General features: G+C 41.4%; 1 protein-coding gene and 1 long non-coding RNA gene across 2 annotated transcripts in view; both read right to left on the bottom strand.

Moving 5' to 3' along the window:
• Positions 1-24002, bottom strand: part of LOC115398828 (docking protein 2-like) — a 43957-nt gene extending 19955 nt beyond the window's left edge. Inside the window, exons 1-3 of the mRNA XM_030105826.1 lie at positions 23962-24002; positions 17307-17313; positions 7339-7346 (exon numbers count right to left, since the gene is read on the bottom strand). Of these exons, the coding sequence (XP_029961686.1) occupies positions 7339-7346; positions 17307-17313; positions 23962-23979 (33 nt within the window). The 5' untranslated portion in view covers positions 23980-24002. The remainder of the gene's footprint in view (positions 1-7338; positions 7347-17306; positions 17314-23961) is intronic.
• Positions 16287-17192, bottom strand: LOC115398837 (uncharacterized). The gene is made up of 3 exons (XR_003932607.1): positions 17086-17192; positions 16771-16984; positions 16287-16432 (listed from the first exon to the last, which is right to left on the bottom strand). It is a non-coding gene; the product is annotated as an uncharacterized LOC115398837 (long non-coding RNA).
• Positions 24003-25936: the final 1934 nt, after the last annotated feature.

Raw genomic sequence — 25936 nt, 5'->3', positions numbered from 1 at the left:
CTCCTCCTCCCCGTCTTTCTCCTTCTCCCCCTCTTCCTCCTTCCTCCTCCCCTCTCTCTGCTCCCCCTGCTGGACATGTGAGGAATCTCACCAGCGGCCAAAACCCAGATCAGGATTAATCCGGGATGTCTGGGTTATCCTGGATCAACTAATCCAGGATCCAATTAATCTGAAGTAGGATGGGACCAGGATTCAGTCTACTCCAGACCAGGACCAGGACCAGGATCCAGTTTGCTCCAGACCAGAACCAGGTCCAGGATTCAGTCTTGATCAATCGTTCGGCCATGTTGGATTCATTGTGGTCTCAGATGACTGAAGGGTCATGGGGTCAGACTGAGCCGCTGGGGGGGTTATGGCTTCTGCTGTATTGTTTGTTGTTGTTCGTGTGTGCGTGCGTGTTCACATCTCTGCCCTCCCCCGACCTGCTGGTCCTCCAGACCCTCCAGATCCTCTAGATCCTCTGGATCCTCCAGACCGTCCCGGTCCTCCTCCAGACCCGCAGGGGGCACTGTCCGTTTCCCTCCAGCCCCCTGAGCCATGCTGGTTCCCCTGGACCGCTCGCTGCTCGGCGGCGCCATGGCAAAGTGGCGCTGACTCCCGGTAGTGGCAGAAGCTGTGGGCGCTGTGGAATCCTGGGTAAATACAGACTTCAAGGCTGCTGGTCGTCACTGATGGGACAACATGTGTTATGTTAGGACTCTGACTGTTAGCAGACAGTAAACCTCTGTCCGAGGCACGTTGTCATGGCGACCACAGCGCTGTTTAGCCTCACAGACAGGAGAAAACAAAGCCTGTGTCTATGGCGATCACACTCATACGATAACAGACCCGGAGCCTCCGTTCCAGGATCCTTCATATTGAGCCTCGTCACCCGTTCTGCCTCCGCGAGGCAACAGTACAAAACAGATATTGATAAAGCCTGCTTTTTTTTGACATCCTTGAAAGCATAACGTTTTTTTTTTAACTGTTTTAATTTTATTTTGAATGTGTAAAAGTGATACATACTGTGATGGCGGCCTCTTCATGATGGAGGAAACAACTGACGAAGACTGCTGCCCTGTTGCTCTACCAGGACTTTTGTTGTTGTAACAACCAATACGTATTGGGAGCATGTTGCTCACACCAAACAATGTCCGCACAGAGGCCAGGTCACTCTCACACCGACCCGTCTCACTGTTGGTCCAACATAACGTAAACGAAACTTAACATAAAAAGACCAGAAAAACGGCATCAACACATAGAAAAACAATAACTTAACACACCTACAACAAAACGAAGTACATTTTAACACATTTTAACACAAAATACATCTTGAAACGGCCCGAACAATCCCCTCCCATGATGCTTTGCGTATGGCGGCCCCCAGTGGCGCCTGCCGCCGCAACAATAATATTTATATATATATGTACATGTTGTTTTTAGTTAAATTTTTTTTTTGCATTTTTGACCTGTCCTGGTTGTCTCTTGAGACGGGGACGGGGGGGAGTGTCCTTACATCACCAAGGCAACCAGCCATCCAATGAAAAGAAGCATTGAGTTTACCTCACTTCACGTGTGCTTGTTTGCTGAAGCAGTGATGCTGCTGCATGACAGAGAGACGACGCGTGAACCCTCACAATTTATTACTTGTGGATTTATGTTTTTTTTTATTTTGCAAAAATGACTTCCCTGTTGTCTGCAAAAAACTCACAACAGTGGACACTGGATTAACGTTACGCCACAGCAAGAGACTGCTGCTACAAGCTGCAACCTGTCACGGTAAGCCAGTGCTCCAGGGCTCGTCAGGCGCATTAACCTTGTTCAACACGTCACAGAAGATGTAGTCTGGAGATGAGTTTCATGTATTCATCAATTTTACACTTATTTCGGTAAAATTTGCTTGGAAAAAAAAGGGCTTGCTTTGTATGCATGAGGGAAAGTTGCTTTTCAGAGGCGTTCCGGGGCGTTCCAGTAGAAGAGGCCAGGATATTTCTTACCGGCACGGCGTTCCGGTGCGTTCCGGTGCGTTCCGGCTTACTTTCACCTATAGGTACGAAAAGTAACACAAACAGTCATACAGGATAGAAAGAAAGGAGCAAATAAAATAAAACTAATAAAATAAGAGGGGTCCGTCCACATGAATGTCCGATGGGTTCGGGGTTGTCCATGAGTTTGATATCTTCAATCATGTTAAAAAGTTTCACAGCAGTCCGTTTTTTCACATGTTTCAATGATGAGAAGAATAGAGACATTTCTTTATGAAACACAATAAAAACAGGTTTAGATTTTAGAAATCTGCATTTGTGTATGAAAAATGTTCCTAGTATTACAATCACATTCACTAACATGTCTAGCAAGAAGTTATCAATTACAAATCCATACAAAATATTTTCACATTCAAAAGCAGGAAGTGGTGCATACTTAGATAACCAGTGATGTAGGTCATCCCAAAAGGCTTCAGAATACACACATTCATAGAACAGATGATCTGTAGTTTCACTGTGTTCATTACAAAAGGAGCAGTTATTATTCTCAAAACCAAATCGTTTGCTTAAGAAATCAGCTGAGGGATAGATTCTATTCAAAATTTTGAAATGATTTTCTTTCATTTTGGAGGCAATTGGAAACTTGAAGAATTTAGATCTTAAAATTTGAGCTTCTTTTTTGGAGAAAAAATTTAGGATTGAATTTCTCGATGATGGATTTGGGAAAATTTCTTTATTAAATATATTTCTAAGAGCAAAGTTGGTAAGTTTGGAATCATTTAGCCTGTAACCATTCAGCATGAGTGATGGGAGACTTGCCTGAATTTTGTTTTTATGCAAGTCCGATGCCGTTAACAGGACTGCCTGAGGTATTGCTTTAACTACTTGATTATACTGGCGCTTGTCAGTTATATTAAATTTGGTATTGACACTTTCAAAAGTTAGCATTTGTCCAGAGCAGTCCAGTAGATGCATTACAGACCAGATTCCTTTATCAAACCAATTTTGTAGAAATATAGATTTGCGTTTATGTAGAACACATCTACAGTTCCAAATTGGGGTCAAATGGGGACTGAAATTATGCTTGTAAATGAACTTCCAGTATAGTAGAGTCTGCTGATGGAATGAAGACATTTTGATTGGGAGCTTATTTAGGTCATAATCACATTTAAGTATGAACTCTATTCCTCCTAATTTTGTGAAAATGTCATTTGGGATGTGAAACCAGAATCGTTTGGGTTGTTTATGAAACTGTCTCAACCAGTTTATTTTGATAGTTCCATTGATTCATTCAAAGTCTGTGGCTTTTACACCCCCTCCTCATATTCCTTAACCATAGCACCTTTTTTAATGTAATGCGTTTTCCCTTTCCAAATGAAGCTGAAGATGGTTTGATTAATTGCTTTGATAGCATCTTTAGGTACGGATAAGGAGTAAGCGGGGTAAATGAATCTGGAAATACATTCCATTTTAGTGAGAAAAGTTCTTCCTACAACAGAGATGTCTCTCTGAGACCATGAATTCAGATGAGTTTTAGATTTTTCTACACAGTTCCATATATTAAGTTTGGATAATTGTTCGATATCTTTAGTGATATATACACCCAGATATTTCACTGTTGTCTTTACAGGAATGTTATGAATGGCTGACAGATCACAATCATGAATAGGTAATAATTTACATTTACTGAAATTTAATTTAAACCAGACGCTTTAGAAAAAAAATCAACAGAATGAAGGATTTTTGGCAGTTGATCAGAGTTTTTCATGAACATGGCTGTATCATCAGCCAACTGACTGATGGTTAGTTGTTTCCCTAAAATAGTTAATCTGTCAAAGTCGGATTTTTCATTAGAATCGAGAACATCTCAGCTGCTGCAATGAATAGTAAGGGCGAGACAGGGCAGCCCTGCTTTATTCCCTTATTAACTGAAAATCTTGGGGCAGTGCCCTGTGGTAGTATAACGGCACTGTTACCGTCCGTATATATTCATTTAACGAAATCTATGAAGTGATTTCCGAAACCTAGCATTTCTAGCGTTTTAAACATGAATTGGTGCTCTAACATGTCAGAAGCTTTAAAGAAATCTAGAAATAAAATAAAACCGTTGTCGTTAATTAAATCCTTGTAATTGATCAAGTCAAGAATAAGTCGTATATTATTGTGAATTGAACGTCCCTTAATGAAACCAGATGGAGTTTCCGATATAATGTCAGCGATACCTGTTTTAAGTCTATTGGCAAATATATGAGTTAACATTTTGTAATCATTGTTCAATAGAGTGATTGGTCGAAGGTTGTCAATTAGTTTTGGGTCCTTACCAGGTTTGGGGATTAAGGTGATAACACCTTGTTTCATAGTATTTGGTAAAATTAAAGTCGTTAAGATCTCTTGTAGCAGATTGAAAAATAAGTCTTTTAGATTAAGCCAGAAGTGTCTGTAAAAATGAGTCGTTAAGCAGCCTGGTGATTTATCGAGTGATAAGCATTTTAGAGCTTTTTCAACTTCATCCATTCGAATCTCTGCATCACATATTTTTCTAAAGCATTCATCAACTTTAGGAATTTGTTCAGCAATAGATTCAAAAAAAAATTCTGCATCACTCTGTGAGAAGGAAGAGGAGTACAATCGGCTATAAAATTGAAAGATTTTTTGGGAAATCTTAAAGCGATACTTCAACATTTTGGCAAATTGGCCCATCTAGGGCAATTCAGTAGTCATTTAGAACAGCATACTTACTTTTTTTGTGAGGGCGAGCTGTTGTTTATTCAGCGGTGAGTCTGAGGAGAGCTTCACGGCGGACATAATGGAAGTGGACGGTACAGTTGCTTCCCTCGTCAAACTCATCAAATACACAATCCAACAACCCCAAAACACTTTGGTGACACGTTATAATCCACACATTCACTACGCTGTGGAACACCAACACATAATATTGTAGCATTACGACATTGAAGCAAATATTGGGAACTACTTTTTCTTTTGAGATCACTACGCCCAGACGCCATGTTTAGTAAGTAGTTCCGTTTTAGCAATCTTCGCAAAAAAACGCTCAATCTCGTAATTTTGCATTAATATTTCACAGCGTAGTGAATGTGGGGATTATAACGTGTCCACCAAAGTGTTTTGGGGTTGTTGGATTGTGTATTTGATGAGTTTGACGAGGGAAGCAACTGTACCGTCCACTTCCATTATGTCCGCCGTGAAGCTCTCCTCAGACTCACCGCTGAATAAACAACAGCTCGCCCTCACAAAGAAAGTAAGTATGCTGTTCTAAATGACTACCGAATTGCCCTAGATGGGCCAATTTGCCAAAATGTTGAAGTATCGCTTTAACGGGATCTTTACATTCTTCACCATCAATGACTAAAGTTTGATTGTATTTCCTTCTTGTCTTCTTTTCTCTAGTCTGCAGAAATATGCTGAACTTCTCTCTCCTTCCTCGATCCACTTTGCTCTGGACCTGACATAGGCTCCTTTTGCTTTGTGGATGAAAATGTTGTCTAAGGGAGAGTGCAGTAAGATTAATTTGTGTTTTTCTTGCTCATTCAAAGAATGTTTATTGCAAGTATTATGGATTTCTTGTACAATATCAAATTGTTTTTGTTTATTGGCTCGGCTTATAGTTTTGCTGTGTGATATGAATATCTGGCGTACTTTGTATTTTAGAAATTCCCATTTTTCACTGTAAGATTGAAACGCAGTGTCTTTGGAAACATCTTCTATAGTCCTTATTACATCCTGACAATAGTGTTCATTCTTTAAAAGATTTGAGTTAAATTTCCAATAGCCTTTATTCCTCCTACTAATATTTATGGGGGAAATAGTTAGTTTAACCATACAATGATCCGTAAGCGGTGCGGCAGTAATTGAGCAGTTGATGTTGAGAGCAGGTGTAAATTCAGAAATAAGCCAAAAGTCTAATCTGGATTTGATGGTTCCATCTGGTTTGAACCACGTAAAGATGTGTTTGTCTGGATTTTGTGTTGCCATATGTCATTTAGTTGGAGATCATTACAGAATTGTGACAACGTGCAATTAAAATGATGATTTTGGAATCTTGAGGGTTGCCTGTCAAGCCATTCATCCATCACCATATTGTAATCACCACCTAGAATAATTTTACTGTTAATATAAGTTTGAGATAGTTCTGTGAGTATAGTAGTTAGTTCTGTAATCAATTGTTTATTTTGGTTGAGGTTATTATAACCATAAATGTTCCCTAGAATCAGGAATTGGTTGTTTGTTTCAAAAATGCAAACAATCCAGTGACCTGAAGAATCTTTTTTTGTAGAAATAATTTTTCCAGGGAAGTTATGTAGGAGTATGGCGACCCCTGCAGGTCTATTTGTGCCATGACTAAAGTATATTTTTTCACCCCATTGGTTGGACCATATTTTTTCATCTGTATCATTGCTGTGGGTTTCCTGAAGTAAATAGCAATGTGCTTTTTCATTTTTGAGAAATAAAAATGTAGCTTTTCTCTTAATAGAGTCTCTCAAACCCCTAACATTTAGCGAAACAGAAGAAAAAGTTGCATTAAACAAAGACATAAATAAAGGATAGAGTAAAAAAAAGAAAAAGTCTCAAGTGAGTCTTGGGTGTTAAGAATAGAAAAATGAGCCCCTTGAATAAAACTGTTTGATAAGTTGTTATTAACTCACAACTGTAATTCTAACTTACATATAAAGTAACAATAGCTTATATGTTATGGTTTTGCCACAACATTGAAAATTTTAAGCAGAAATAAATTCTATAAAGAATGTGAAGTTTGTAATACAAGAAGGTGATAAAAACTGACCTTCATAAATTTACCTGTTAAAGGTAGTAAAGTACAATGCAAATAAGTATAAACAGTTTTAAATGAAAGCTGCTATTAAAGTGCAAACATCAAAAGAATGTATTTCAACCGTGAGAACATGTCCAAAAGAACTTTACTGACAAGCAGCAACATATAAGCCAAACTTGATTGAGTCCATGTCTTATATTTCAACCTTTTTTCCATGGAGGTATCCCACATGGCCTCTGAACCAGACACTTTTCCCATCAGCGCGGCCAAGCTGCAGCTCGGGCCTCCCTGTCAGCTTTGCAGAAGTCTTGTTTGAATCTGATTCCAGCTTCTTTGCAGAGTTTGGAGTTTTTGGTCACCCTCCAAAATTCCTCACGATGGTATCGCGTGACAAACTGGATCATCACCTGGCGGTTTCTTCCATTCTCTCGTTTTCCTAGGCGATGAACGCTGTCAACAACGGCTCCCATGGCGTCTGCCCACTGCGGTGCGAGTTGTGACAGAATGTGGACGACCTCCTCACGGATGTGCTCGTCATCCTTTTCCTTTATTCCGTGAATCTTGAGGTTCCACCGCCTCTTGTACCTCTCCAACTCAGTGACCCTCTTTAGCTCCTGGTTTTCTTGAACAAGCCCGGGGATGTCTTTATCAAACCTTTGGATTTTGTTTTGACATTCCTTTATATCAGGTGTTTATTTCAACAGGCTGTGTGATGCTAGCCACCATGGTGGCAGTTTCTTTTAGCTGTGTCCCGAACCCATCCATTTTATCGGTTAGCTTAGCAATAGCTTCAATCAGGTTGTCGTAGGACTGTTCTTGTGTCGTCTTCATCTTAGTCGATGGTGGTGCACCCGTTTTGGTTGGAGTGGAATGTGGGTTCTTTCTCTTACCTGCAAGGCTTGCAGAGGTATCCATCGGAACGTAGTCGTGATCTGCAGTAGCAGCGTTAGCAGTTAGCTTAGGGCTAACGCTCGGTTTTCCGCCGGACATCGTTTTTAACTCTGAATAAGCTTACCGGAGCAGTTTCTTTCGTTCAGGCACAACAGATACCTTTCTTGCAGTTGCTGTTCTGCAAATATTTTCAGTCTGAGTATGAGTTAATGTCCAAGTTTCGGGGCTGAGGAGCTCGGGCTTAGAAGAGCGAGCTGATCACTGCCGCCATCTTGTCCGGACTCCCACTTCCACTGTGCTTGTTTGCGGAAGGAGTGATGCTGCTGCATGACAGAGAGACGGAGAATATTTTACGACGCGTGAACCCTCACAATTTATTACTTGTGGATTTATGTTTTGTTTATTTTGCAAAAATGACTTCCCTGTTGTCTGCAAAAAACACACAACAGTGGACACTGGATTAACGTTACGCCACAGCGAGAGGCTGCCGCTACAAGCTGCAGCCTGTCACGGTGTAATGAAATAAATAACAGATATAAGATCACAGATATGGTCAGTGCTACGCAGTAACGGATGCTCTGTTCAGTGTCAGATCCGATCATGCTGAGCTGTTCAGCTTCTCAAACAGATTTCTGGTTCATTTACTCACTTTCTGATGACGAGAACAGCCTTGCCACCCGTCACCAGGTCAGAGGCCACAGGCCCAGGGGGAATGGCGAGCCGCGGAGGAGAACCTGCTCACACTGAAAAAAGTGATTTTGACCTCCAGTAAATGTTGCTTATATTTATTAACCATATTTTAACAGAAATATTTGTATTATTTAACTCCACTTATAAAATATAAGTAATTTCAACTCATATCGTGAAAAATATGACAATCTTATTTTATCTTATTTTATTTAATTAAATGTAGCTTAAAAAAATAACCATCGGTTTTGGATTTTGAAGTTTGGGCATGCGCAAGAATGTCCCGCCTCTCTGCACAACTCCACCGCTTCCTGACCTGCAGGAGGCTCCTGGTTTCCTGTCTTTCTGACGGGACGAGCTGGTTACTGGTTACTGCAGGTGTGTCTGACCTCTGGAACAACTTCAGACACACCGGCAGTAACCAGCTCGTCCCGTCAGAAAGACAGGAAACCAGGAGCCTGCTGAAGTTCAGGAAGTGGCTGAGTTGTGCAGAGAGCCCGTTACTCAGGCCGGAGCCGGACGCCCGGGACGCTGTGCGCTGCACGCCGCTGTCCCTACAGGCCAACTTCAACTGGCTGGGGTAAGTCTTTGATAATTATTGGTTTGTCGTGTAACTTTCACCACTGCAGCCCTGTTTGCTCTGTTTAAATGATTATATACTCAAGTAGTTACAGCTATGAGCCTGTTTAACTCGGTAGTTAAGCTAGCTATGCGAGGATGTGTTAGCTTGTTAGCTAATGCTCCTCCATGTGGCTAAAGAGGAGGCCATGCCATGTCGGCATTCCGGTGTTCCATATCAACCTGTGACCATGTTAACTGGTGACCGAACGCCTCCAGCGTCCGTTGTTACTGCTAGCAACAGCAGATGCGGAAAGACCCGACTGAAGCCTACAGCTGTCCTGGTGAACGCCTTTCCACAACATGTACAATGAAGCTCCAAAGCGTGTTACCTTCTGTGACTGTTTATCCTTGTTTGATGAACTTGTTTCAGGTCGTGACTGTCACCCAGCTGCCTCTGCTGCTGCGTGCGCTCATATCAGCATGATAGAAACGGTGGCGTCGGGGTCCTGACGCGTCACCGAGGGGGCGGGGCCACACCTCGGTCACATCTTGACATGGAGTGCAGGCAGACAGTCACAAGCCTTCATAAGCTGGTAGTATTGGCCTGGCATTTCAACAGCACTCATGTACGTACTGATTCTTTCAATAAACATCACTGTGACTCATGTCCATTATCATTCCTTCAATTGTTGAGCACATTCAGCATTGTTTGTAGCTACAAAGCTAGCTAGCATCGGGATCCCGTGACGTCACCGAGGGGGCGGGGCCACACCTCGGTCACATCTTGACATGGAGTGTGCAGACAGTCACATCTGCTCTGAAGCTGGATCAACCTGTGACTGCTGTCAGCGTATTGATCAGTTCGATAAGTGGTTCATGGCATGTGAAATCCCCCCCCCCCCCCCCCCCCCCCCCCCCCCCACCCCCCCCCCCACCCCCCCCCCCCCCCCCCCCCCCCCCGGCTAATTTATTAATTGAAGCACCCTGATTAGGCCTGAGCATTTGTGGTTGTACAAAAAAAGTCACTACACCATCTGTTACATTTATTGAAACTACAACAGTGCAACATATCAATCATTTGAAGAGACGTTTCTTGCAGTGTTTATAAAAACAAACACAATTCAAAAGTGAGTGATTCTATTATATCGAATACATTTCTACACAGAGGTAATCCATGTAAAGTGCCCCGTCTTTGGACTGTAATAGACAACAATCTGATTCATGAACATGTGGAATGTGTCAGGTGGTGTCAAGCCATCATGGTATGGGAGGACGCTCTGGGTTTGTGGTCATGAAAAGGAATCACTTAGTTATGACATCCATTTAATGAAATTACATATTTTATTTAATAACTGTGTTTTGTTGCTAGCTTTTACACCTCAAGTCACATACCCCTTACGAAACAAAAATATATTTCTCAATATATAAAATCATGATATATTTAATGTCAATTCATATACTCAATCAATCAATCAATCAATTTATTTTTGTATAGCCCAGTATCACAACAACAGTTGCCTCAGAGGGCTTCAAGATGTTACATTTGTCGGTAAAAGTAAAAACAGTGAATAAGCATAATGGTAATATGTCAATATTTACAGTAACGAGACAGAACGAAGCAACCACCACCTTCGACCCTCACATCCGGCAAGAAAAAACTCCAGAAACCCAGTGGGAAAAGAAGAAATCTTGGGGAGAACCACAGTATGGAGGGATCCCTCTCCCAGGGACGGACAGCTTTGGCAACAGCTAGCATGAGACAATAAGAAGTAAAGCCTAGGACTATGTTGAGGACAGTCCGTTGGACGGTCCAGCACAAGAACCACGGATCCCAGCAGTAGAACCGAAGCCAGTCCACGGGAAGGACCGACAGGAGTGTCCTCCCGGTCCGGACGGAGCTTGTTCGTAGGCCCTCGTAATAGTGGAGTCAGCAACTGAAACTGGAGAAGACTCCCCCTCGAAGGGGGGGACAGCAGGGGAAAAGCAATGAAGGGACTAAAGGGAAGAACATTCAGACATTAGAGGACAGGGCTCAGTGCACCGTACTTCCCACAGCATTCTAGCTCCTGGGGCAGCTTTGTGGATACTTAACTGTTTAAACTAGTATTTAGTTAGTATAGTTTAGTTTAGTTTAATTTAGTTTGGTTTAGTTTAATTTTGTTTAGTGTAATTTGGTTTGGTTTGGTTTAGTTTAATTTAATTTAATTTAATTTAATTTAGTTTAGTTTAGTTTAGTTTAGTTTAGTTTAGTTTAGTTTGGTTTACTGTAGTTTGGTTTGGTTTGTTTTAGTTTAGTTTAGTTTAGTTTGGTTTACTTTAGTTTGGTTTGGTTTGTTTGTTTAGTTTAGTTTAATTTAGTTTAGTTTAGAATCCCTAGCTGACCTGATCATAGGCTGCATCGAAGAGAAACGTCTTGAGCCTAACCTTAAATGTGGAGACTGTGTCTGCCTCTTTGACACCACTTGGAAGCTGGTTCCATAAAAACGGTGCCTGATAGCTAAAGGCTCTTCCACCTAGTGTCCATTTAGAGACTCTAGGAGTCACCAGTAACCCTGCATTTTGAGAGCGAAGTGCTCTGATTGGTTGATAAGGCGTTAAAGCATCTTGGAGATAGGTTGGAGCCATCCCATTTAGGATTTTGTAAGTGAGGAGAAGGATTTTAAATCTAACTCTAAACTCGACTGGAAGCCAGTGAAGAGATTTTAGAACGGGAGTAATGTGTTCACGTCTTCTAGTTCCAGTTAATAATCTGGCGGCTGCATTTTGAACCAACTGAAAGTTTTTTAATACACTTTTTGGGCAGGCTGCGAGAAGGGAGTTGCAGTAGTCCAATCTCGCAGAAACAAATGCATGGATGAGTTTTTCTGCATCACTTCTAGGTAGAATGTTTCTTATTTTAGCTATGTTGCGCAAGTGGAAATATGCTGTTTTACAAGCCAGGTTGATGTGTGCTTTAAAGGAGATATCCTGATCAAATAAGACCCCGAGGTTCCTGACAGTAGAGGAGGAGGATACACTGACGTTATCTAAGGTGATAATCTGTTCAGATAGACACTCTCTCAGTTTATGGGGGCCTAGTATAATGACCTCTGTTTTGCCAGGATTCAGACGGAGATAGTTCGTAGTCATCCAGGTTTTAATTTCTCTGATACAGTCACTGAGTCTGTCTATTTGATTAGTTTGATCAGGTTTCATAGATAAATACAGTTGTGTGTCATCTGCATAGCAATGAAAATTGATATCGTGACTTCTAATTATGTTCCCTAAAGGAAGCATATATAACAGAAATAAAATTGGCCCGAGCACGGACCCTTGAGGAACCCCATAACTGACCTGGGAGCACGGTGAGGACTGTTGGTTAACGTGAACAAATTGGTACCTATTAGATAAATAGGATTTGAACCAGCAGAGGGCTTTTCCTCTGATGCCGACCTCACATTCTAACCTCTGCAGGAGAATATTGTGGTCGATTGTATCAAAAGCTGCACTGAGGTCTAGGAGAACCAGGATTGAGACTAGACCTGCGTCAGCCGCCAATAGCAAGTCATTAGTGACTTTAACTAACGCAGTCTCAGTGCTGTGATAAGCTCTATATCCTGACTGAAATTTCTCAAATAAACTATTGTCCTGTAGGTGGCGGTAAAGCTGTTTAACCACGACTTTTTCCAGGACTTTTGAAATAAAAGGCAGATTTGATATCGGTCTGTAGTTAGCTAGAATATCAGGATCAAGATTAGGTTTTTTCAGCAGTGGTTTGATTACTGCGAATTTAAATGACTGTGGCACATAGCCATTTTCTAGAGAGGTATTTATTATAGTTATGATCGTATTTAAGATAACTGGAAGGATATCTTTGAAAAGCTTAGTTGGAATTGGATCTAGGAGACAGGTTGAGGTTTTAGAAGACATTACAATCGAAGTAATCTCAGCCCCATTTACTAATGAGAAACTATCTAGTATTTCAGGTATTTCAGGTGGAGGCAGTGGCTGGATTCCCTGAGCTTGATCTGAGGAAAGCGCTTCACTGATTTTACCTCTAATGGTTATGATTTTATCATTAAAGAATTTAAGAAAGTCATGGCAGTTTAAAGATTCTGGGATTACTGGTTCCACTACAGTATGACTGGTTGTCAGTCTGGCTACAGTGTTGAACAGAAACCGAGGGTTATTTTTGTTTATTTCTATTAAACGAGAGTAATATAACGTCTTGGCTTTAAAGAGAATTTGTTTATAGCTTAGCAAGCTACATTTCCAGGCCTTCAGAGATTGTTCTGATTTAGATTTACGCCACAGTCTTTCTAATTGCCGAGTTTTTTGTTTGAGAACCCGGGTTTCAGAATTAAACCATGGAGCAACGCGCCTGGGTCGATTGGTTTTCAGCTGCAACGGGGCCACTACGTCAAGGGCAGATTTTAGTGAGTGCATAGCACTGTCAACAAACTGATCACTATTATCACCACTGGTCAATAAGCTCATTTCTGTGAGTTCACAAGATAATGCAGCAAATGCAGGCTGGATCAATTCTTTGTACCGAGCCACAGATTTTTCAGATAATGTCCGTATCAGCTTAATTTTATCTTTTTGAGCAGAGTAGTCTTCAATCAAAACCTGAAAAGTAATTAAAAAATGGTCTGAGAGTATGGGGTTCTGAGGGAGAACATTTAGGTCCCTGACCTCTATCCCATATGTTAAGACCAGATCCAGGGTGTGCTTGTGACTATGAGTGGATTCATCAACGTTTTGAGTGAAACCGATACTATCTAATACTGCAATAAACACATTACTCAAACTGTCACCAGAATCATCCACATGGATGTTAAAGTCACCTATTATAAGGATCTTGTTATGAGTCAATACTATATTGCTTAAAAACTCTGAGAACTCAGTTAAAAAGTCAGAGTAAGGACCAGGAGGTCGATACACAATAATTAATAGCACAGCTTTTTGATTCTTCCAATTTGGACAAGTAAGCGTTAGTATTAAGCTTTCAAAAGAGTTGAATTTAACATTAGTTTTGGGTTTAAGAAGAAGACTGGAGTGGGAAACCACTGCCACACCTCCACCTCGACCTGTTGATCTAGCTGTTTGGAAATTAACATAGGTTGGAGGGGTACATTCATTGAGCCTCACATAATCATCTTGCTGGAGCCAAGTTTCTGTTAGAGCAAGGAGATCAATGTTATTGTCACCGATAAGGTCATTAACTAACAGAGATTTAGTGGAGATTGCTCTAATGTTTAGTAGACCACATTTTATGTATTTCCTACTGGAAAAGTTATTTTGTCTTGTACAGATGTTAAGCTTTTTACCCATTGACTTTTTTTTAATGCTTGGAGCACTTTGGACAGACTCAGTCTCTGTTAGCCTAGGTAAACCTCCATGCTGGACTTGTAAAAATCCGGGAGCAGGATTAGTGACGGGATCAACAAGATCAACAGAGGAGTGTTCTACACGACTGCTCTGCGCCCGGGGCTCATAGCTGGATTGTCAATTTAGAGTTCGAAGCCGATCAGCCATATTGTGAGCTAAAAGGGCTGCACCATCCAAAGTTGGGTGGATGCCGTCCCTGCGGATGAGCCCAGGCTTTCCCCAGAAGGTGCACCAGTTGTTTAGAAAAATAACTCCGTTTTCCTCACTCCATCTAGACAACCAGCGATTGAATGATGAAAGTCGGCTATACATTTCATCATTGACCAAATTGGGCAGGGGACCAGAGAATATTACGGCATCAGACATCGACTTAGCCAATTCACACACCGAGGCTACTTGTAATTTGAGCACCTCTGATTGTCTCCGCCGGGCATCATTACCGCCTGCGTGAATCACGACTCGACGGAATCTCCTACCCTCCTGTTTTAAAAGCATAAGGTTCCCCTCGATGTCCCCCACTCTGGCCCCCGGGTAACACCTAACCTTCACCGCTGGCAGCTTCACGTCTCTAACTATAGAGCTGCCAATCACCAGCGAGTCCAGTTCAGCCGGCGTGTCGTCGCTGAGGGGAGAGAACCTATTGCAGACGTGAAGCGGTTCTTGGAGTGCTACGTGGCGGTGCTTAGCACTAGCCTTCCTCCGGACCGTCACAAACCGGTCCTGGTCTTGTCCCGGCTGCTCGGGACATGCTGTGGGGCTAGGCTTGCTAACACTCCTCTCACTGCGGGAACGGGCTGCGAGCCCTGCCGCTACCTCGCTATAGCTAGCGCTGCCCTGCCCCTCACATCTGCGCAGCCACTCCTCTAACTCGGTTACCCTGGCCTCCAGCGCTGTCAATACACTGCACTTTACGCAAATACCCCTATCGTCAAGGGAGGCAGGGTTCTGACTCAACATACGGCACACTGAGCAGGAAAGAAAAGAAGACAGAGGGGAGGACGCCATAGCGGTCCCGGCGGACCAAGCTAGTTAGCACGCTAAGCTAGTTAGCACGCCGGTGGCGCTAACGGCGGAGAAGAAATGTAATTCACGAGAGATCGCTTGGTCAATCGGGGGCGAAGTAACCCCGGGGGCGTAAATAACCCCGATTTTTGATTGCTTCGTGAATTAACAGTAATAGCAAGAGAGAGACAGCAAGCACTTCAGTCGCTCGTAGGCTTCAGCAAGCTTCACCAACACGGAAAACACTCACCGGAGTGACGTCAGACGCTCAGGCTGCGCAGAATCCTCAGAATATACTGTGAACATAGATTATTTAATATATTATTATATATATCTTGGTCATATATTGCACTCATTTTCCATATACTGCAATATATGGCAAAATACTGCAATTATTGCCGTTTTCATATATTGAACAAATACATATTATATTGTTAAATGTATTGAAAAATATTCCACATCATATATTATTATATACTTGAGGAGGAACTGTACTTGTATGAAGACATAAATGTAAAATTATATTGGATAATAAAATTTACTGTTCAAGAAAATATAATCAGATTTATACAGGAAAGTATATTGATTTAAATGAAATAATATATTCAGTTATGTTTAGAATCATTGTATTTATTGAAAATATAATAAATCAAATGTACTTCTGCCATATATTTCAAAATATTCAATAATATATTGAAATAGTTTACATAATCTGAACATTGTTATGACAGACATTTGTTGTTTTCCAAATGACGGCAACAGAACCAAGAATATACAAAAATACTTCCAAAAAATAAAATATTTAAAAAATAAATGAAATATTTACAATAACTGTCCTTCACTGTAATGAAATGAAATAGTCTCCAGTGCAAAAACAAAAACACTTCCAAAATAAATAAATATTTCCAAAATAAAAGAATTACAATAACTGTCCTTCACTGTAATGTAATAAAACACAGAAACACTGAACAACCAAATAACAGGACAACAGTCCTTTAGTGCAGTTCTATAAATGCCACATTATTTCTGAAAACCACTCTTCCTTAGCATGTCCCTCAGTTTTCCTTGGACTTTTTCTTTTCCTGGTGTCTCAGCTCACAGATGCTTTTGTTTAAGGATGTGCGGATGTCAGAAATCTTCACCCCTGGGTGTTTCTGAACAACTGCATCTGTACAAGATAAAATAAGAGAGACATCGACAAAGTTAGCCTTTGTTGCAAAGAAAGATACGGTGGAACTCAGTCATAGTTGATTGTATTGAAGTATTTTGGTCAGTCAGAGCACCTGTACTGTGTGTTACTGTATTGGGTATTGGAGCCCTTCTAAGACTATTACGGGAGATCCATTCAATACTGATACAATATTTTAATGTATTCTAATCAGATACAGAAATTGCTTTTTATCTAAAAGAATGTCAAAGCTGTTCAAGCCTTTTATTCGTCCATCTGTTGTGTACACTTCAGTCCAAAAGTGTGTATTAGTTAAAAATACATTCTTACTGTCTTACCAAGTAAAGCTTTAAGTTTCTTGGGATCCAGAGGCTGGCGTCTTTCTGCAGATGGATCGACCTTATTGACCCCTCCTGTCAGGTTAGACTGAAGCAGGACGTCGGTGCTGAACAGGCCCAGCAGGAGGGCCTTTCCTTGGGCGGTGGGTTGTGCCTTAGCAGTTTCCCAACAGTGGACAGACACTTCAGTGCAGCCATCGGTCCCCAGTTTCACCTAATCAATTGTAAGAACGAAAGAAAAACACAAGAATAAAAAACAAAGAACATCACCAGTGACAGAACGTTTTCAATTTATCATGACAGAAATGTCCTCACTGATGTTGGTTTGGGAAGTGATGGTAGAGCAACACTGGGCTCAGATTCGCTTTCAGCTTCATAGCTTGAGCTCTCTGCGACCTTCTCTGAAATGAGGGTATCACAGCAGCCAAAAGTGATGGAATTTCTGGAAAATAAGGCCCAGCCAATTAACCACAACATGACTCCAAGCAAGTTGTAAATACATAACCTAAAAGAAAATATAAATGTAAACATAATACACCTATGCTCATTTGTGGCGTCTGAAAGTGAAAAAAAAAATGTGTTGGTGAGGGCTTCTGAAGGCATTACAGGTATTCTGCTACACCAATTTTGCCTCAGTGGACCGTTGTGGCAAACCCTGCTCCAGTTTTTACTGGTGAAACCCTACACAACATTTGTAATTTTCCCTAAAATGTAGACAGCTATATCTTTAAGAATTCCACCAAAAATGAGTAGACTGCTTTCAACCTAAAAGAACAATAATAAAAAAACAGATAGATACCTTTAATTGCCATGTTGCGCAGCTGAGTGTTCTCCTTATGCAAAGCCTTGACTTGCATCTCAAGTTCTTTACTGGCTGAGAGGATCGTGCCTCTGCAGGCCTCGCAGTCTTTTACTCTCTTCTCTGACGGCCCTGTTCTCTTCTGCTAAGGCCTCCGAGGACGTCTCCACTGGTGCGAGGTCAGGTTCATCCTGGGCAAGAACTTCTAACTCTGACTGCCTTGCAGCTTTGAGTTTGTAGTTTTTCTGTTGGGTAAAGAAAGAAGAAAGAGAAGGAGGAGGATTAGGGAGGAGAAGAAGAAGAAAAAATAATAATCTTCTTCAGTCCCTAAGGGTTTGACAAATCTGGCTTACAATGAATGAAACAACAACATGAATGAAACAGTCACACTGGCAGACATGTAAATATATTTTCAAAATATCTACCACCAAAATAACCCTATTACCTTTTTCGAAACCGGTTCTACAGTTTCCTCCTCTTTTTCGTCAAGAAAAGGTTAGTTGGGTACCCTCAGTCTTTTCTTGCTTTTAGGCAGGTCTTCTTGCAAGAGTTTTCGCTCCACAGTTCGAAGTGTCGACTCCTGATCTGTTGGTTTAAAAAAAGTATTATATTAATTATCATATAAAAAAATTTAAAGACTTTAATGCCTACCTTGTTTACATGATATCAAATAGTGTATTTTACTGTCCACTTTTGTGCTTTTGCATTTTTTTATATTACCTACCCCATCCAGCGTTTTGCTTTTTACACATCTCTATAGCATGCTAAATGTTGGTGCAATGTAAAGTAGGTGTCAGTCACAACTTTTTAAAAAGAGTTTAATTAATGTTTCACGTTTAACTAATGGCAAGAGTCCCGATTTAAATTTTTCAACGGTCCTGGAGCTCATACACGAACGCTACTCAACTGCTATCATGACTAATAAGTAAGAAAAAAAATTAGCAATGCACTTACCTGCCAACTGCACAATGTTGGCTGGTTCGACAGGCCATCCATTAGCAGGCTTCTTGCCACCCATGAAGCGGCACTCGACAAGATACTGCTGCTGAGAGTTCAACTTTTCAGGGTGGAAGTCTGCTATCCAGCGCACGGGGACGATGCTCAATGCATCTTTATCCTTCCCCTTTGCCCAGCTAACGAGCGCAAACTTCATCTTTCTTTTTGTTCTCCTGGCGCGTATTCTGCGGTTCCATAAACCATTGCGGTTCGGGTCGTCATGACAACAGTCACTTCACCAATCAGATGCATTGCTTTTGCCACTATAGGATTCTGGGTAGTGTAGTTTTTTTGCTCTTGTGGCGTCGAGGATCTGTTGACGAGAAACATGGATGGAAGGAGAAGAAAATACATTGCTCCGGGTTCAGAACATGAGATTCCATCACGAACAAAAAGACACTGGAAAAGGAGGTTTGTGCTTTACTCCATTGTTGCATTTTTAAATTACATTATTCACTGTCTTTCTGTATTTCCTGTTCTAGTTTTATGGTTTATTTGTTTTAAAGGTTATTAGAAATGTACTATTTCCCACCAAAATACATTCCTATCATGTTTACATGTCATGACAATAACAATGATTCTGATTCTGAATAAATCTGTACTTCCTTCTTGGACCTATAGTGTCACATACATGCCATACACCGGGCCTCTGATCACAAGGACATTTTTTCATTCTTTTAACAGGAAACTGATTGAGGCCATCAACATGCATCAGTCAAACCTGGAAATGGTGAGTCAAAAATATGATCTTTTGTATGTATTTTGTAGACTAGTAGACTAATCTAGTAGATTGGAAAGTACTCTGTATTACATAGGAACATTTAACTGGTTAATTTAATTGTACTTCTTAGTATCTGCTAAGTAAGTTGACCAAATAAGTAGTTCTGGGCCAGACCAAATGCTGAGTGGCATCATTGGAAGGCCCTCCATGTTGGCATTTGGTGGAAAAAAATCTTATCTTTGCCAATCACACCACAGAAGCTGGATCAGGAGTCCCACGGCCACGACTCTGACGATGGCTCAGAAGATGATAGAGACGGTGGTGGGATAAGTGTAAGTGCAATAGTGTTTTCTAAAACGATCTTTTGGCCACTGTTTATAGTCAAAGTCCAGTGGTTTCTGTGTTTCACCATTTCACTGACAGCACTTCTTTATTCTTACACAACAGAACCTGGACGAGAACTCCTGTGACGAAAAATCTGAAGATGTACATGATGGTGACATTCCAGTGAGTACAATTTACCTGGACACACTGGATGGCTGGAATATTGGAGTAAATTGGAACCCCATTTATTACTAAATACTGTCGAATTATCATTTATATTTTAACATACCACAACAGAATCTAAATAATTAGCAGTGTAAACCATACATATGCATTGTCTGAAACTGCTCTCTATTCCTGCACAACAGAAGCTGGATCGGGATTCCTCTGAACATGACTCAGACGATGGCTCAGAAGATGAAGATGATGGTGGGATTAGTGTAAGTACAATACACTATAATTATATAAACCTACCTTGTAAAAAATTCCGCTGTAGAATAAGTATCATGTATATCTGACGTACTGCAACAGAATCTAAATAGCCATTTATACCATACATATGTGTTGATTAAAAATTGCTCTGTATTCCTGCACAACAGAAGCTGGATCGATATTCATCTGACCATGACTCGGACAATGCCACAGAAGATGATGAAGATGATGGTGGGATTAGTGTAAGTAATCCACTAAAAACTGCCACTGTTCTTCTACTCATCTACTTTTCTGTGTTTGACTATTTTACTGACAGTACTTCCTCTAAGATGTCTTTATTCTTACAGAACCTAAATCAGGATTCCTCGGACAACGTATCTGATGATGCACATGATGGAGATATTGTTGCAGTAAGCAATTTTAAACAGTGCAAAGATCTCACATGTGATTTTTGTGTCTTCAGACTTTATTATTTTGCCCTTACAGAGCTGGCATGGAGACCCTGGTGATCATACTCCTAGATGTCCATCTTCCCCAGTCTTGTTTGAGGAGGAATCCAGTGATCTACCACCAAATTTGAGCCAAACAACACAGTCATCAACTTTTGAGGACAATGTTGATTTTTGTGGTTTTGAGCCACTTTGGAAGTCTTGTACTGACTCTGAATCCACAAGCTATGGAGAAGAATTTCCCTCAGAAGACATCACTGATAAGTCAGTCAATGAAGAATTAGATTTGGGAGTCGGTGGAAATGAAAGATTTCCTCTAGTAGATGATGAGCCACTTTACACAGGTTCACAATGAACAAAAGCTCAGAGTACTTTACTTATACTTTCATATGCTTTGAGACACTCGCTTACTGGTGTGGCCCTGTCTGATCTTTTGGATTTGATAGATATCCACTGTCCTGAAAGTGTTCTAACTTCAAAGCATCTGTTCTTAAAACAGCTTAAACCAATACAAGGTCACCTAGAATGTCACATATACTGCCCCAACTGTGAATATTACATCGGTGACCAAGTCACTGAAGGGCAGTGTTCTGTTTGTAACGCTACATGGGATAGAGACATCTCACTTAAGAATGGACATTTTTTCCTATACTTACCCATCCAAACACAACTTGAACATCTTCTTCAGAGAGAAGAAATTGCATCTTGTCTTAAGTCAGGAAATTGCACATGTAATGCAGAAAACTATGATGACATATGTTGTGGTAAATTGTACCATAACCTGAGCAAAGATGGAGGCCCACTTGATAGTCCTCATGCATACTCCTTGACATTAAACTGTGATGGAGTTCCAGTATTCAAATCATCCCAGTATGCAATTTGGCCATTACAAGGGATGATAAACGAGCTTCCATATCATGTCCGTAAAGAGAATGTTTTACTTTTTGGTCTATGGTTTGGTACTAAAAAGCCAAATGTTAAAACGTTTCTGAAACCATTCACACAAGAGTGTCGATCATTGTCAACTGTTGGCTTCAAACTGGAAAAAAAACAACATTGTGAAGCATTGTAGAGTGACTGCAGCTGTTATGATTTGTGATTCAGTTGCCAGGCCCATTCTGCAAAACATGGTCCAGTTCAATGGTCACTATGGGTGCAGCCTCTGTCTCCATCCTGGTGAACAGGTCCCAAAGGGAAATGGCACTGCCAGGGTTTATCCACACAGAGACTCTCCAAAAAGGGACCATGCTTCAACTCTAACTGATGCGAGGGAGGCTGTGCGTACCACACAATCCGTGAGGGGCATTAAAGGAGCCACGTGTCTTGTCAACATCCCACACTTTGACATCATATCTGGAAGGCCTCCTGACCACATGCACAATGTTCATCTTGGTGTTGTTAGGCAGATGACAAGCATGTGGCTGGATAGTGAACACCATGAAGAGCCATACTATATTGGTAATCGTGTTCCTGAGCTTGACCAACGACTCCTTGAAATTAAACCACCTTGCAATGTCACGAGGGTGCCTCGCTCTTTTCAGCAAAGGAAGTTTTGGAAAGCTAGTGAATGGCAGAACTGGTTACTTTTTTATAGCATCTTTGTGCTGAAGGGAATACTACCCCATGCATTTTATGAGCACTGGTTGATCCTTGTCACCTTCATGTTCCTTCTATGTAAGGACACCGTCACATCAGAGGCTCTAAAAAGATGTGAGAAACTAGTTGTTCAGTTTGTCAAACACTTTGAAACACTTTATGGGAAAGAAAATGTGTCATTCAACGTTCATTTATGTCTACATTTGCCAGACTCTGTGAGAAACTGGGGACCTTTGTGGGCACATTCGGGATACATCTTTGAGTCTTTTAATGGGGAGATACTGAAGATGTTTCATGGCACCCAGTGTGTTCCCATACAAATAATGAAACAGTTCACATGTAGACAAGTGTTGCCTCTTTTGAAAAACAGTGCACTGAGAAATGCTGTGCCGAGATGTATACAGCTGTATAACAACTTGACTGGTGAGAAAAAGCTGAAAAAGTTTAAAAGAGTAGCAGATCAAGTTGTGACCCTTGGTTTACACTACGTACGAAAACTTACCGGTGAGGAGATACTGGCGATGAGAGAAAAATTTTCTGTCACCTCTGATATGGTTGTGAAAATATTCAGTAGAACATTCGTCAAAGGAGAACTGTATTATTCACAGCAGTTCACTAGAGTAAAGAAAAGGAACGGCTTCACTGTTTTGCTGGATGATGAACGCATAATCACTGTGTATTATTACATTGTGGCAGAGAGACTTGATGACCAAAAATGTTTTGCTGTTGGAAGACAGTATGATAAATCACACAGTTCACTACTAAATGTAGAAAATGTAGTTGGCTTGAAAAGAGAGTTACTGGGCAGAAAACAGGTTTTTGATGTGATGACATTCAACAGAAGATGTGTGTTAGTTGATCTGCCACACTACGCCAATCTTTATGCATGTATCCCTCCACGGTCCAGTGTGGAGGACTGAATGTCATGTGGAGGAATAAGTTGTTGATGAAATGTCTTGGAGAGTAATGAGAAAAAAAATACTCCAAGAGGAAGATGTCTTCATTTTTTGATCCTGTTGATGATAATGTATCATATCTGTCGCTCACATTTTACTCTATGTAAATCAATACATAAAATAATGATAGTCATGCAAAATGTGATTTGAGTTGGAGTATTGTTTTTGAAGCTCTATAAATAATGTAATGCGCGCACACACACACACACACACATATATTTTCAAATACATAGCAACATGGGGCTGGCAGTGTAATGCTACATATATATATATATGTAGCAATAGGCTGCCCCCCATGTATCAACATATTTTCAAATACATGGCAATCTTTCACATATATTGAGATGTACTTTCTAATATATTGCAATGCAAATTGTAGTATATTGCAATATATTTTTGTTTCGTAAGGGACCCCCTGGCATACCTTCAAGTCCCCCCAGGGGTACAATGACCCCATTTGAGAACCACTGTGTTCAATTCAGCACCAATGGGAAGTCATGTAGAAATGACAAGACATGTTGGTCAGTGTGACACCCACAAATATCACACAGCACAATGTTGTTCAAAAAAAGACAGTTTATTCACGCCAAAAACTGTATTTGTACTGTTATAGAGAAAAACCCCAACAGATCCACATGAGCAAGCATAAGCGACTGTGGAAAGGAAAAACTTCCTTTTAACAGGAAGAAACCTTTGCAGAACCAGGCTCAGAGGTCAGAGGTGGCGGCTTTCTGCTATTCCGGTTGGGGTGAGGGGACAGAAAGAAAAGGATAAGACAAACAAAGTTAAACTGTCTGCACCTATTGGGTCCAGGATTAGAGAATGGTCTGGAAGAGAACTTAAATACGGCATTAACACACAGGGCAGAGGAAGTCCAGTCCTGTGTCAGGTTCCCCAACACAGCAGCAGTGGTACCACGTGCTGCAGGTAGAGCATTCAACCTCGGGAAAGAAACACGTAGCGAGAGTCAAACATTTCAAGTAGTTGTAATCTAAACTACCTACCCAGTTTGTCACAGGATCCCCTGGAATGTCCCTCTCCCCACAACAGCGGCATAAGTCGGACAGGTCATCTGGTGGGGGGGGGGGGGGGATAAACGTCAAAGCAATTAGGATGAATTATTTGTCATATAATCTTACCGACCAGAATGTTCCACGAGGCTTTGGGCCATTTGTCTGCGGATTCCAACTATACTGTCCTCATCCACACCACACGCCGGCTCTTCCTTTGTGAGGATTGCTTCTGCAATCTGAAAAAAACAAAACAAAACAAAAAGAAGGCATCGTTGCACTTTGTGGAATATTGCATCGTACTCCATGGACTCATCTTACTTTGCACACAATCACTCCACATGAGGTGCTGTCCTGCTGTCGGGGATGAGGTATTGTTCTAGCCTCCCATCTCCCAATGTTGGGCTTCTTCTTCCTGAGGAAAGCCCTGAAGACGACAGTGGTTGATGTTGCATGTCGAACTGTTCAAAGACAAACATTTGTTTACCTTGTAGCATTGCAGCACTGGCTCATCTGAGCCGACGAGGCACCAAAGGGATCCGCAAAGACGGCAAAGCCCTCATCTGGATACATGACCTTATACAGAGATGAAAGGTCATACAGTCTGACTTGTAATAGTGGAACATTCACAGGTCACAACAATGCACTTACAATCAGATGTTCACACACTGCGCCCAACAAAACACCTGCCTGTGCCACATCCAACTGAGAAACTGAAGATGAACCACATGTCACTGTAACATAATTCATATCATTATTGCCACAGAAGCAAAGCACGATTTATGCGCTACCTTTCGCAACCCCTTTGACGTCCCTTTCCAAATGGCAGTCATCTCAAAAGTGTCGATGACGGTCATTGGATGTTTAACCCTCTTGCTCAGAGAGCACAGGTAAGCATTTATTACCTGCGCAGAAGAGGACACTGTATTAAGTACCACTGATAGAAATAACCGCAAGAAGCAACGGCAAGTCCATTTGACAACCACTGACCTCACTCTCCAGCAGTCTCCCTGGTGCCAAGCCTTTAAAATCCTCCGTGAACAGTTTATATGGCCCAATCCTGGACCATGTGATTTCACCTTTACAGGCACATATGCTGTCCAGAGCTAGAAGATGAGGCAGTCCATATGTTTAGACACACAAGTTTAAAATAAATAACTCCTCTTGCATATATTCCAGCATTTAAGTCTTACAATGGGTGGCACCAGTGTGGCTGGAAGGGCTCTCGCAGGGTTCCGTAGTTGTTGCCACTGCCAGGGAAGACATCTTTTGGAGGTTTCTTGGGACACGCTGCTGTGGCTTGATGAATTTCTTCAGATGGTCAATGTTGGAGATGAATGTGTCCTTCTTTGAAGACAGAGTGAAACCTTGTCTTCTATTTTCATTATTTTGAAAGGGCCAAGCATGTCATGAGCCAACTTCCCGCCCTTTCGTTCCTGCTCCTTGACATTTTTCTGTAGAACAAGGTCCCCAACTTCAAATTGATCGTCGACACCCTCCCTGGACTTCCTTTTTGCTGCTGGCTCTTCACCACATTTTCCTGGGCAGCTTTATGGACACCTGACTGTTTGACCAGGCCTTCAAATGTGTCTTCACCCCCGACCAGCTGTTCAACCCTCTCATTGTCCACCTGAGGATGAAACAAAGTTACATGTGTTCTGACAGATTTCTGGACATGTTACACAGAAACATGTTGAAATTGGTGTCTTCCCGTGTACTCCAGAGGCACCTCGGAGGGATACCTTGCCTCTCTCCCAAAAAGGAGGAAGTAAGGGCTGTATTTTGTCGTCAGTTGTTTCTTCGTCCTCAGAGCAAACATGGTTGAATGGAGGAATTTGTTCCAGTGAGTGGGATTGTCCCGTGCCAATTTATTCAAGGATCTG

The sequence above is a fragment of the Salarias fasciatus genome, chromosome 12 (genome assembly GCF_902148845.1).
Source record: "Salarias fasciatus chromosome 12, fSalaFa1.1, whole genome shotgun sequence".
In the NCBI taxonomy this organism is placed as follows: domain Eukaryota; kingdom Metazoa; phylum Chordata; class Actinopteri; order Blenniiformes; family Blenniidae; genus Salarias; species Salarias fasciatus.
This window is presented reverse-complemented; position numbering and strand designations above follow the sequence as displayed.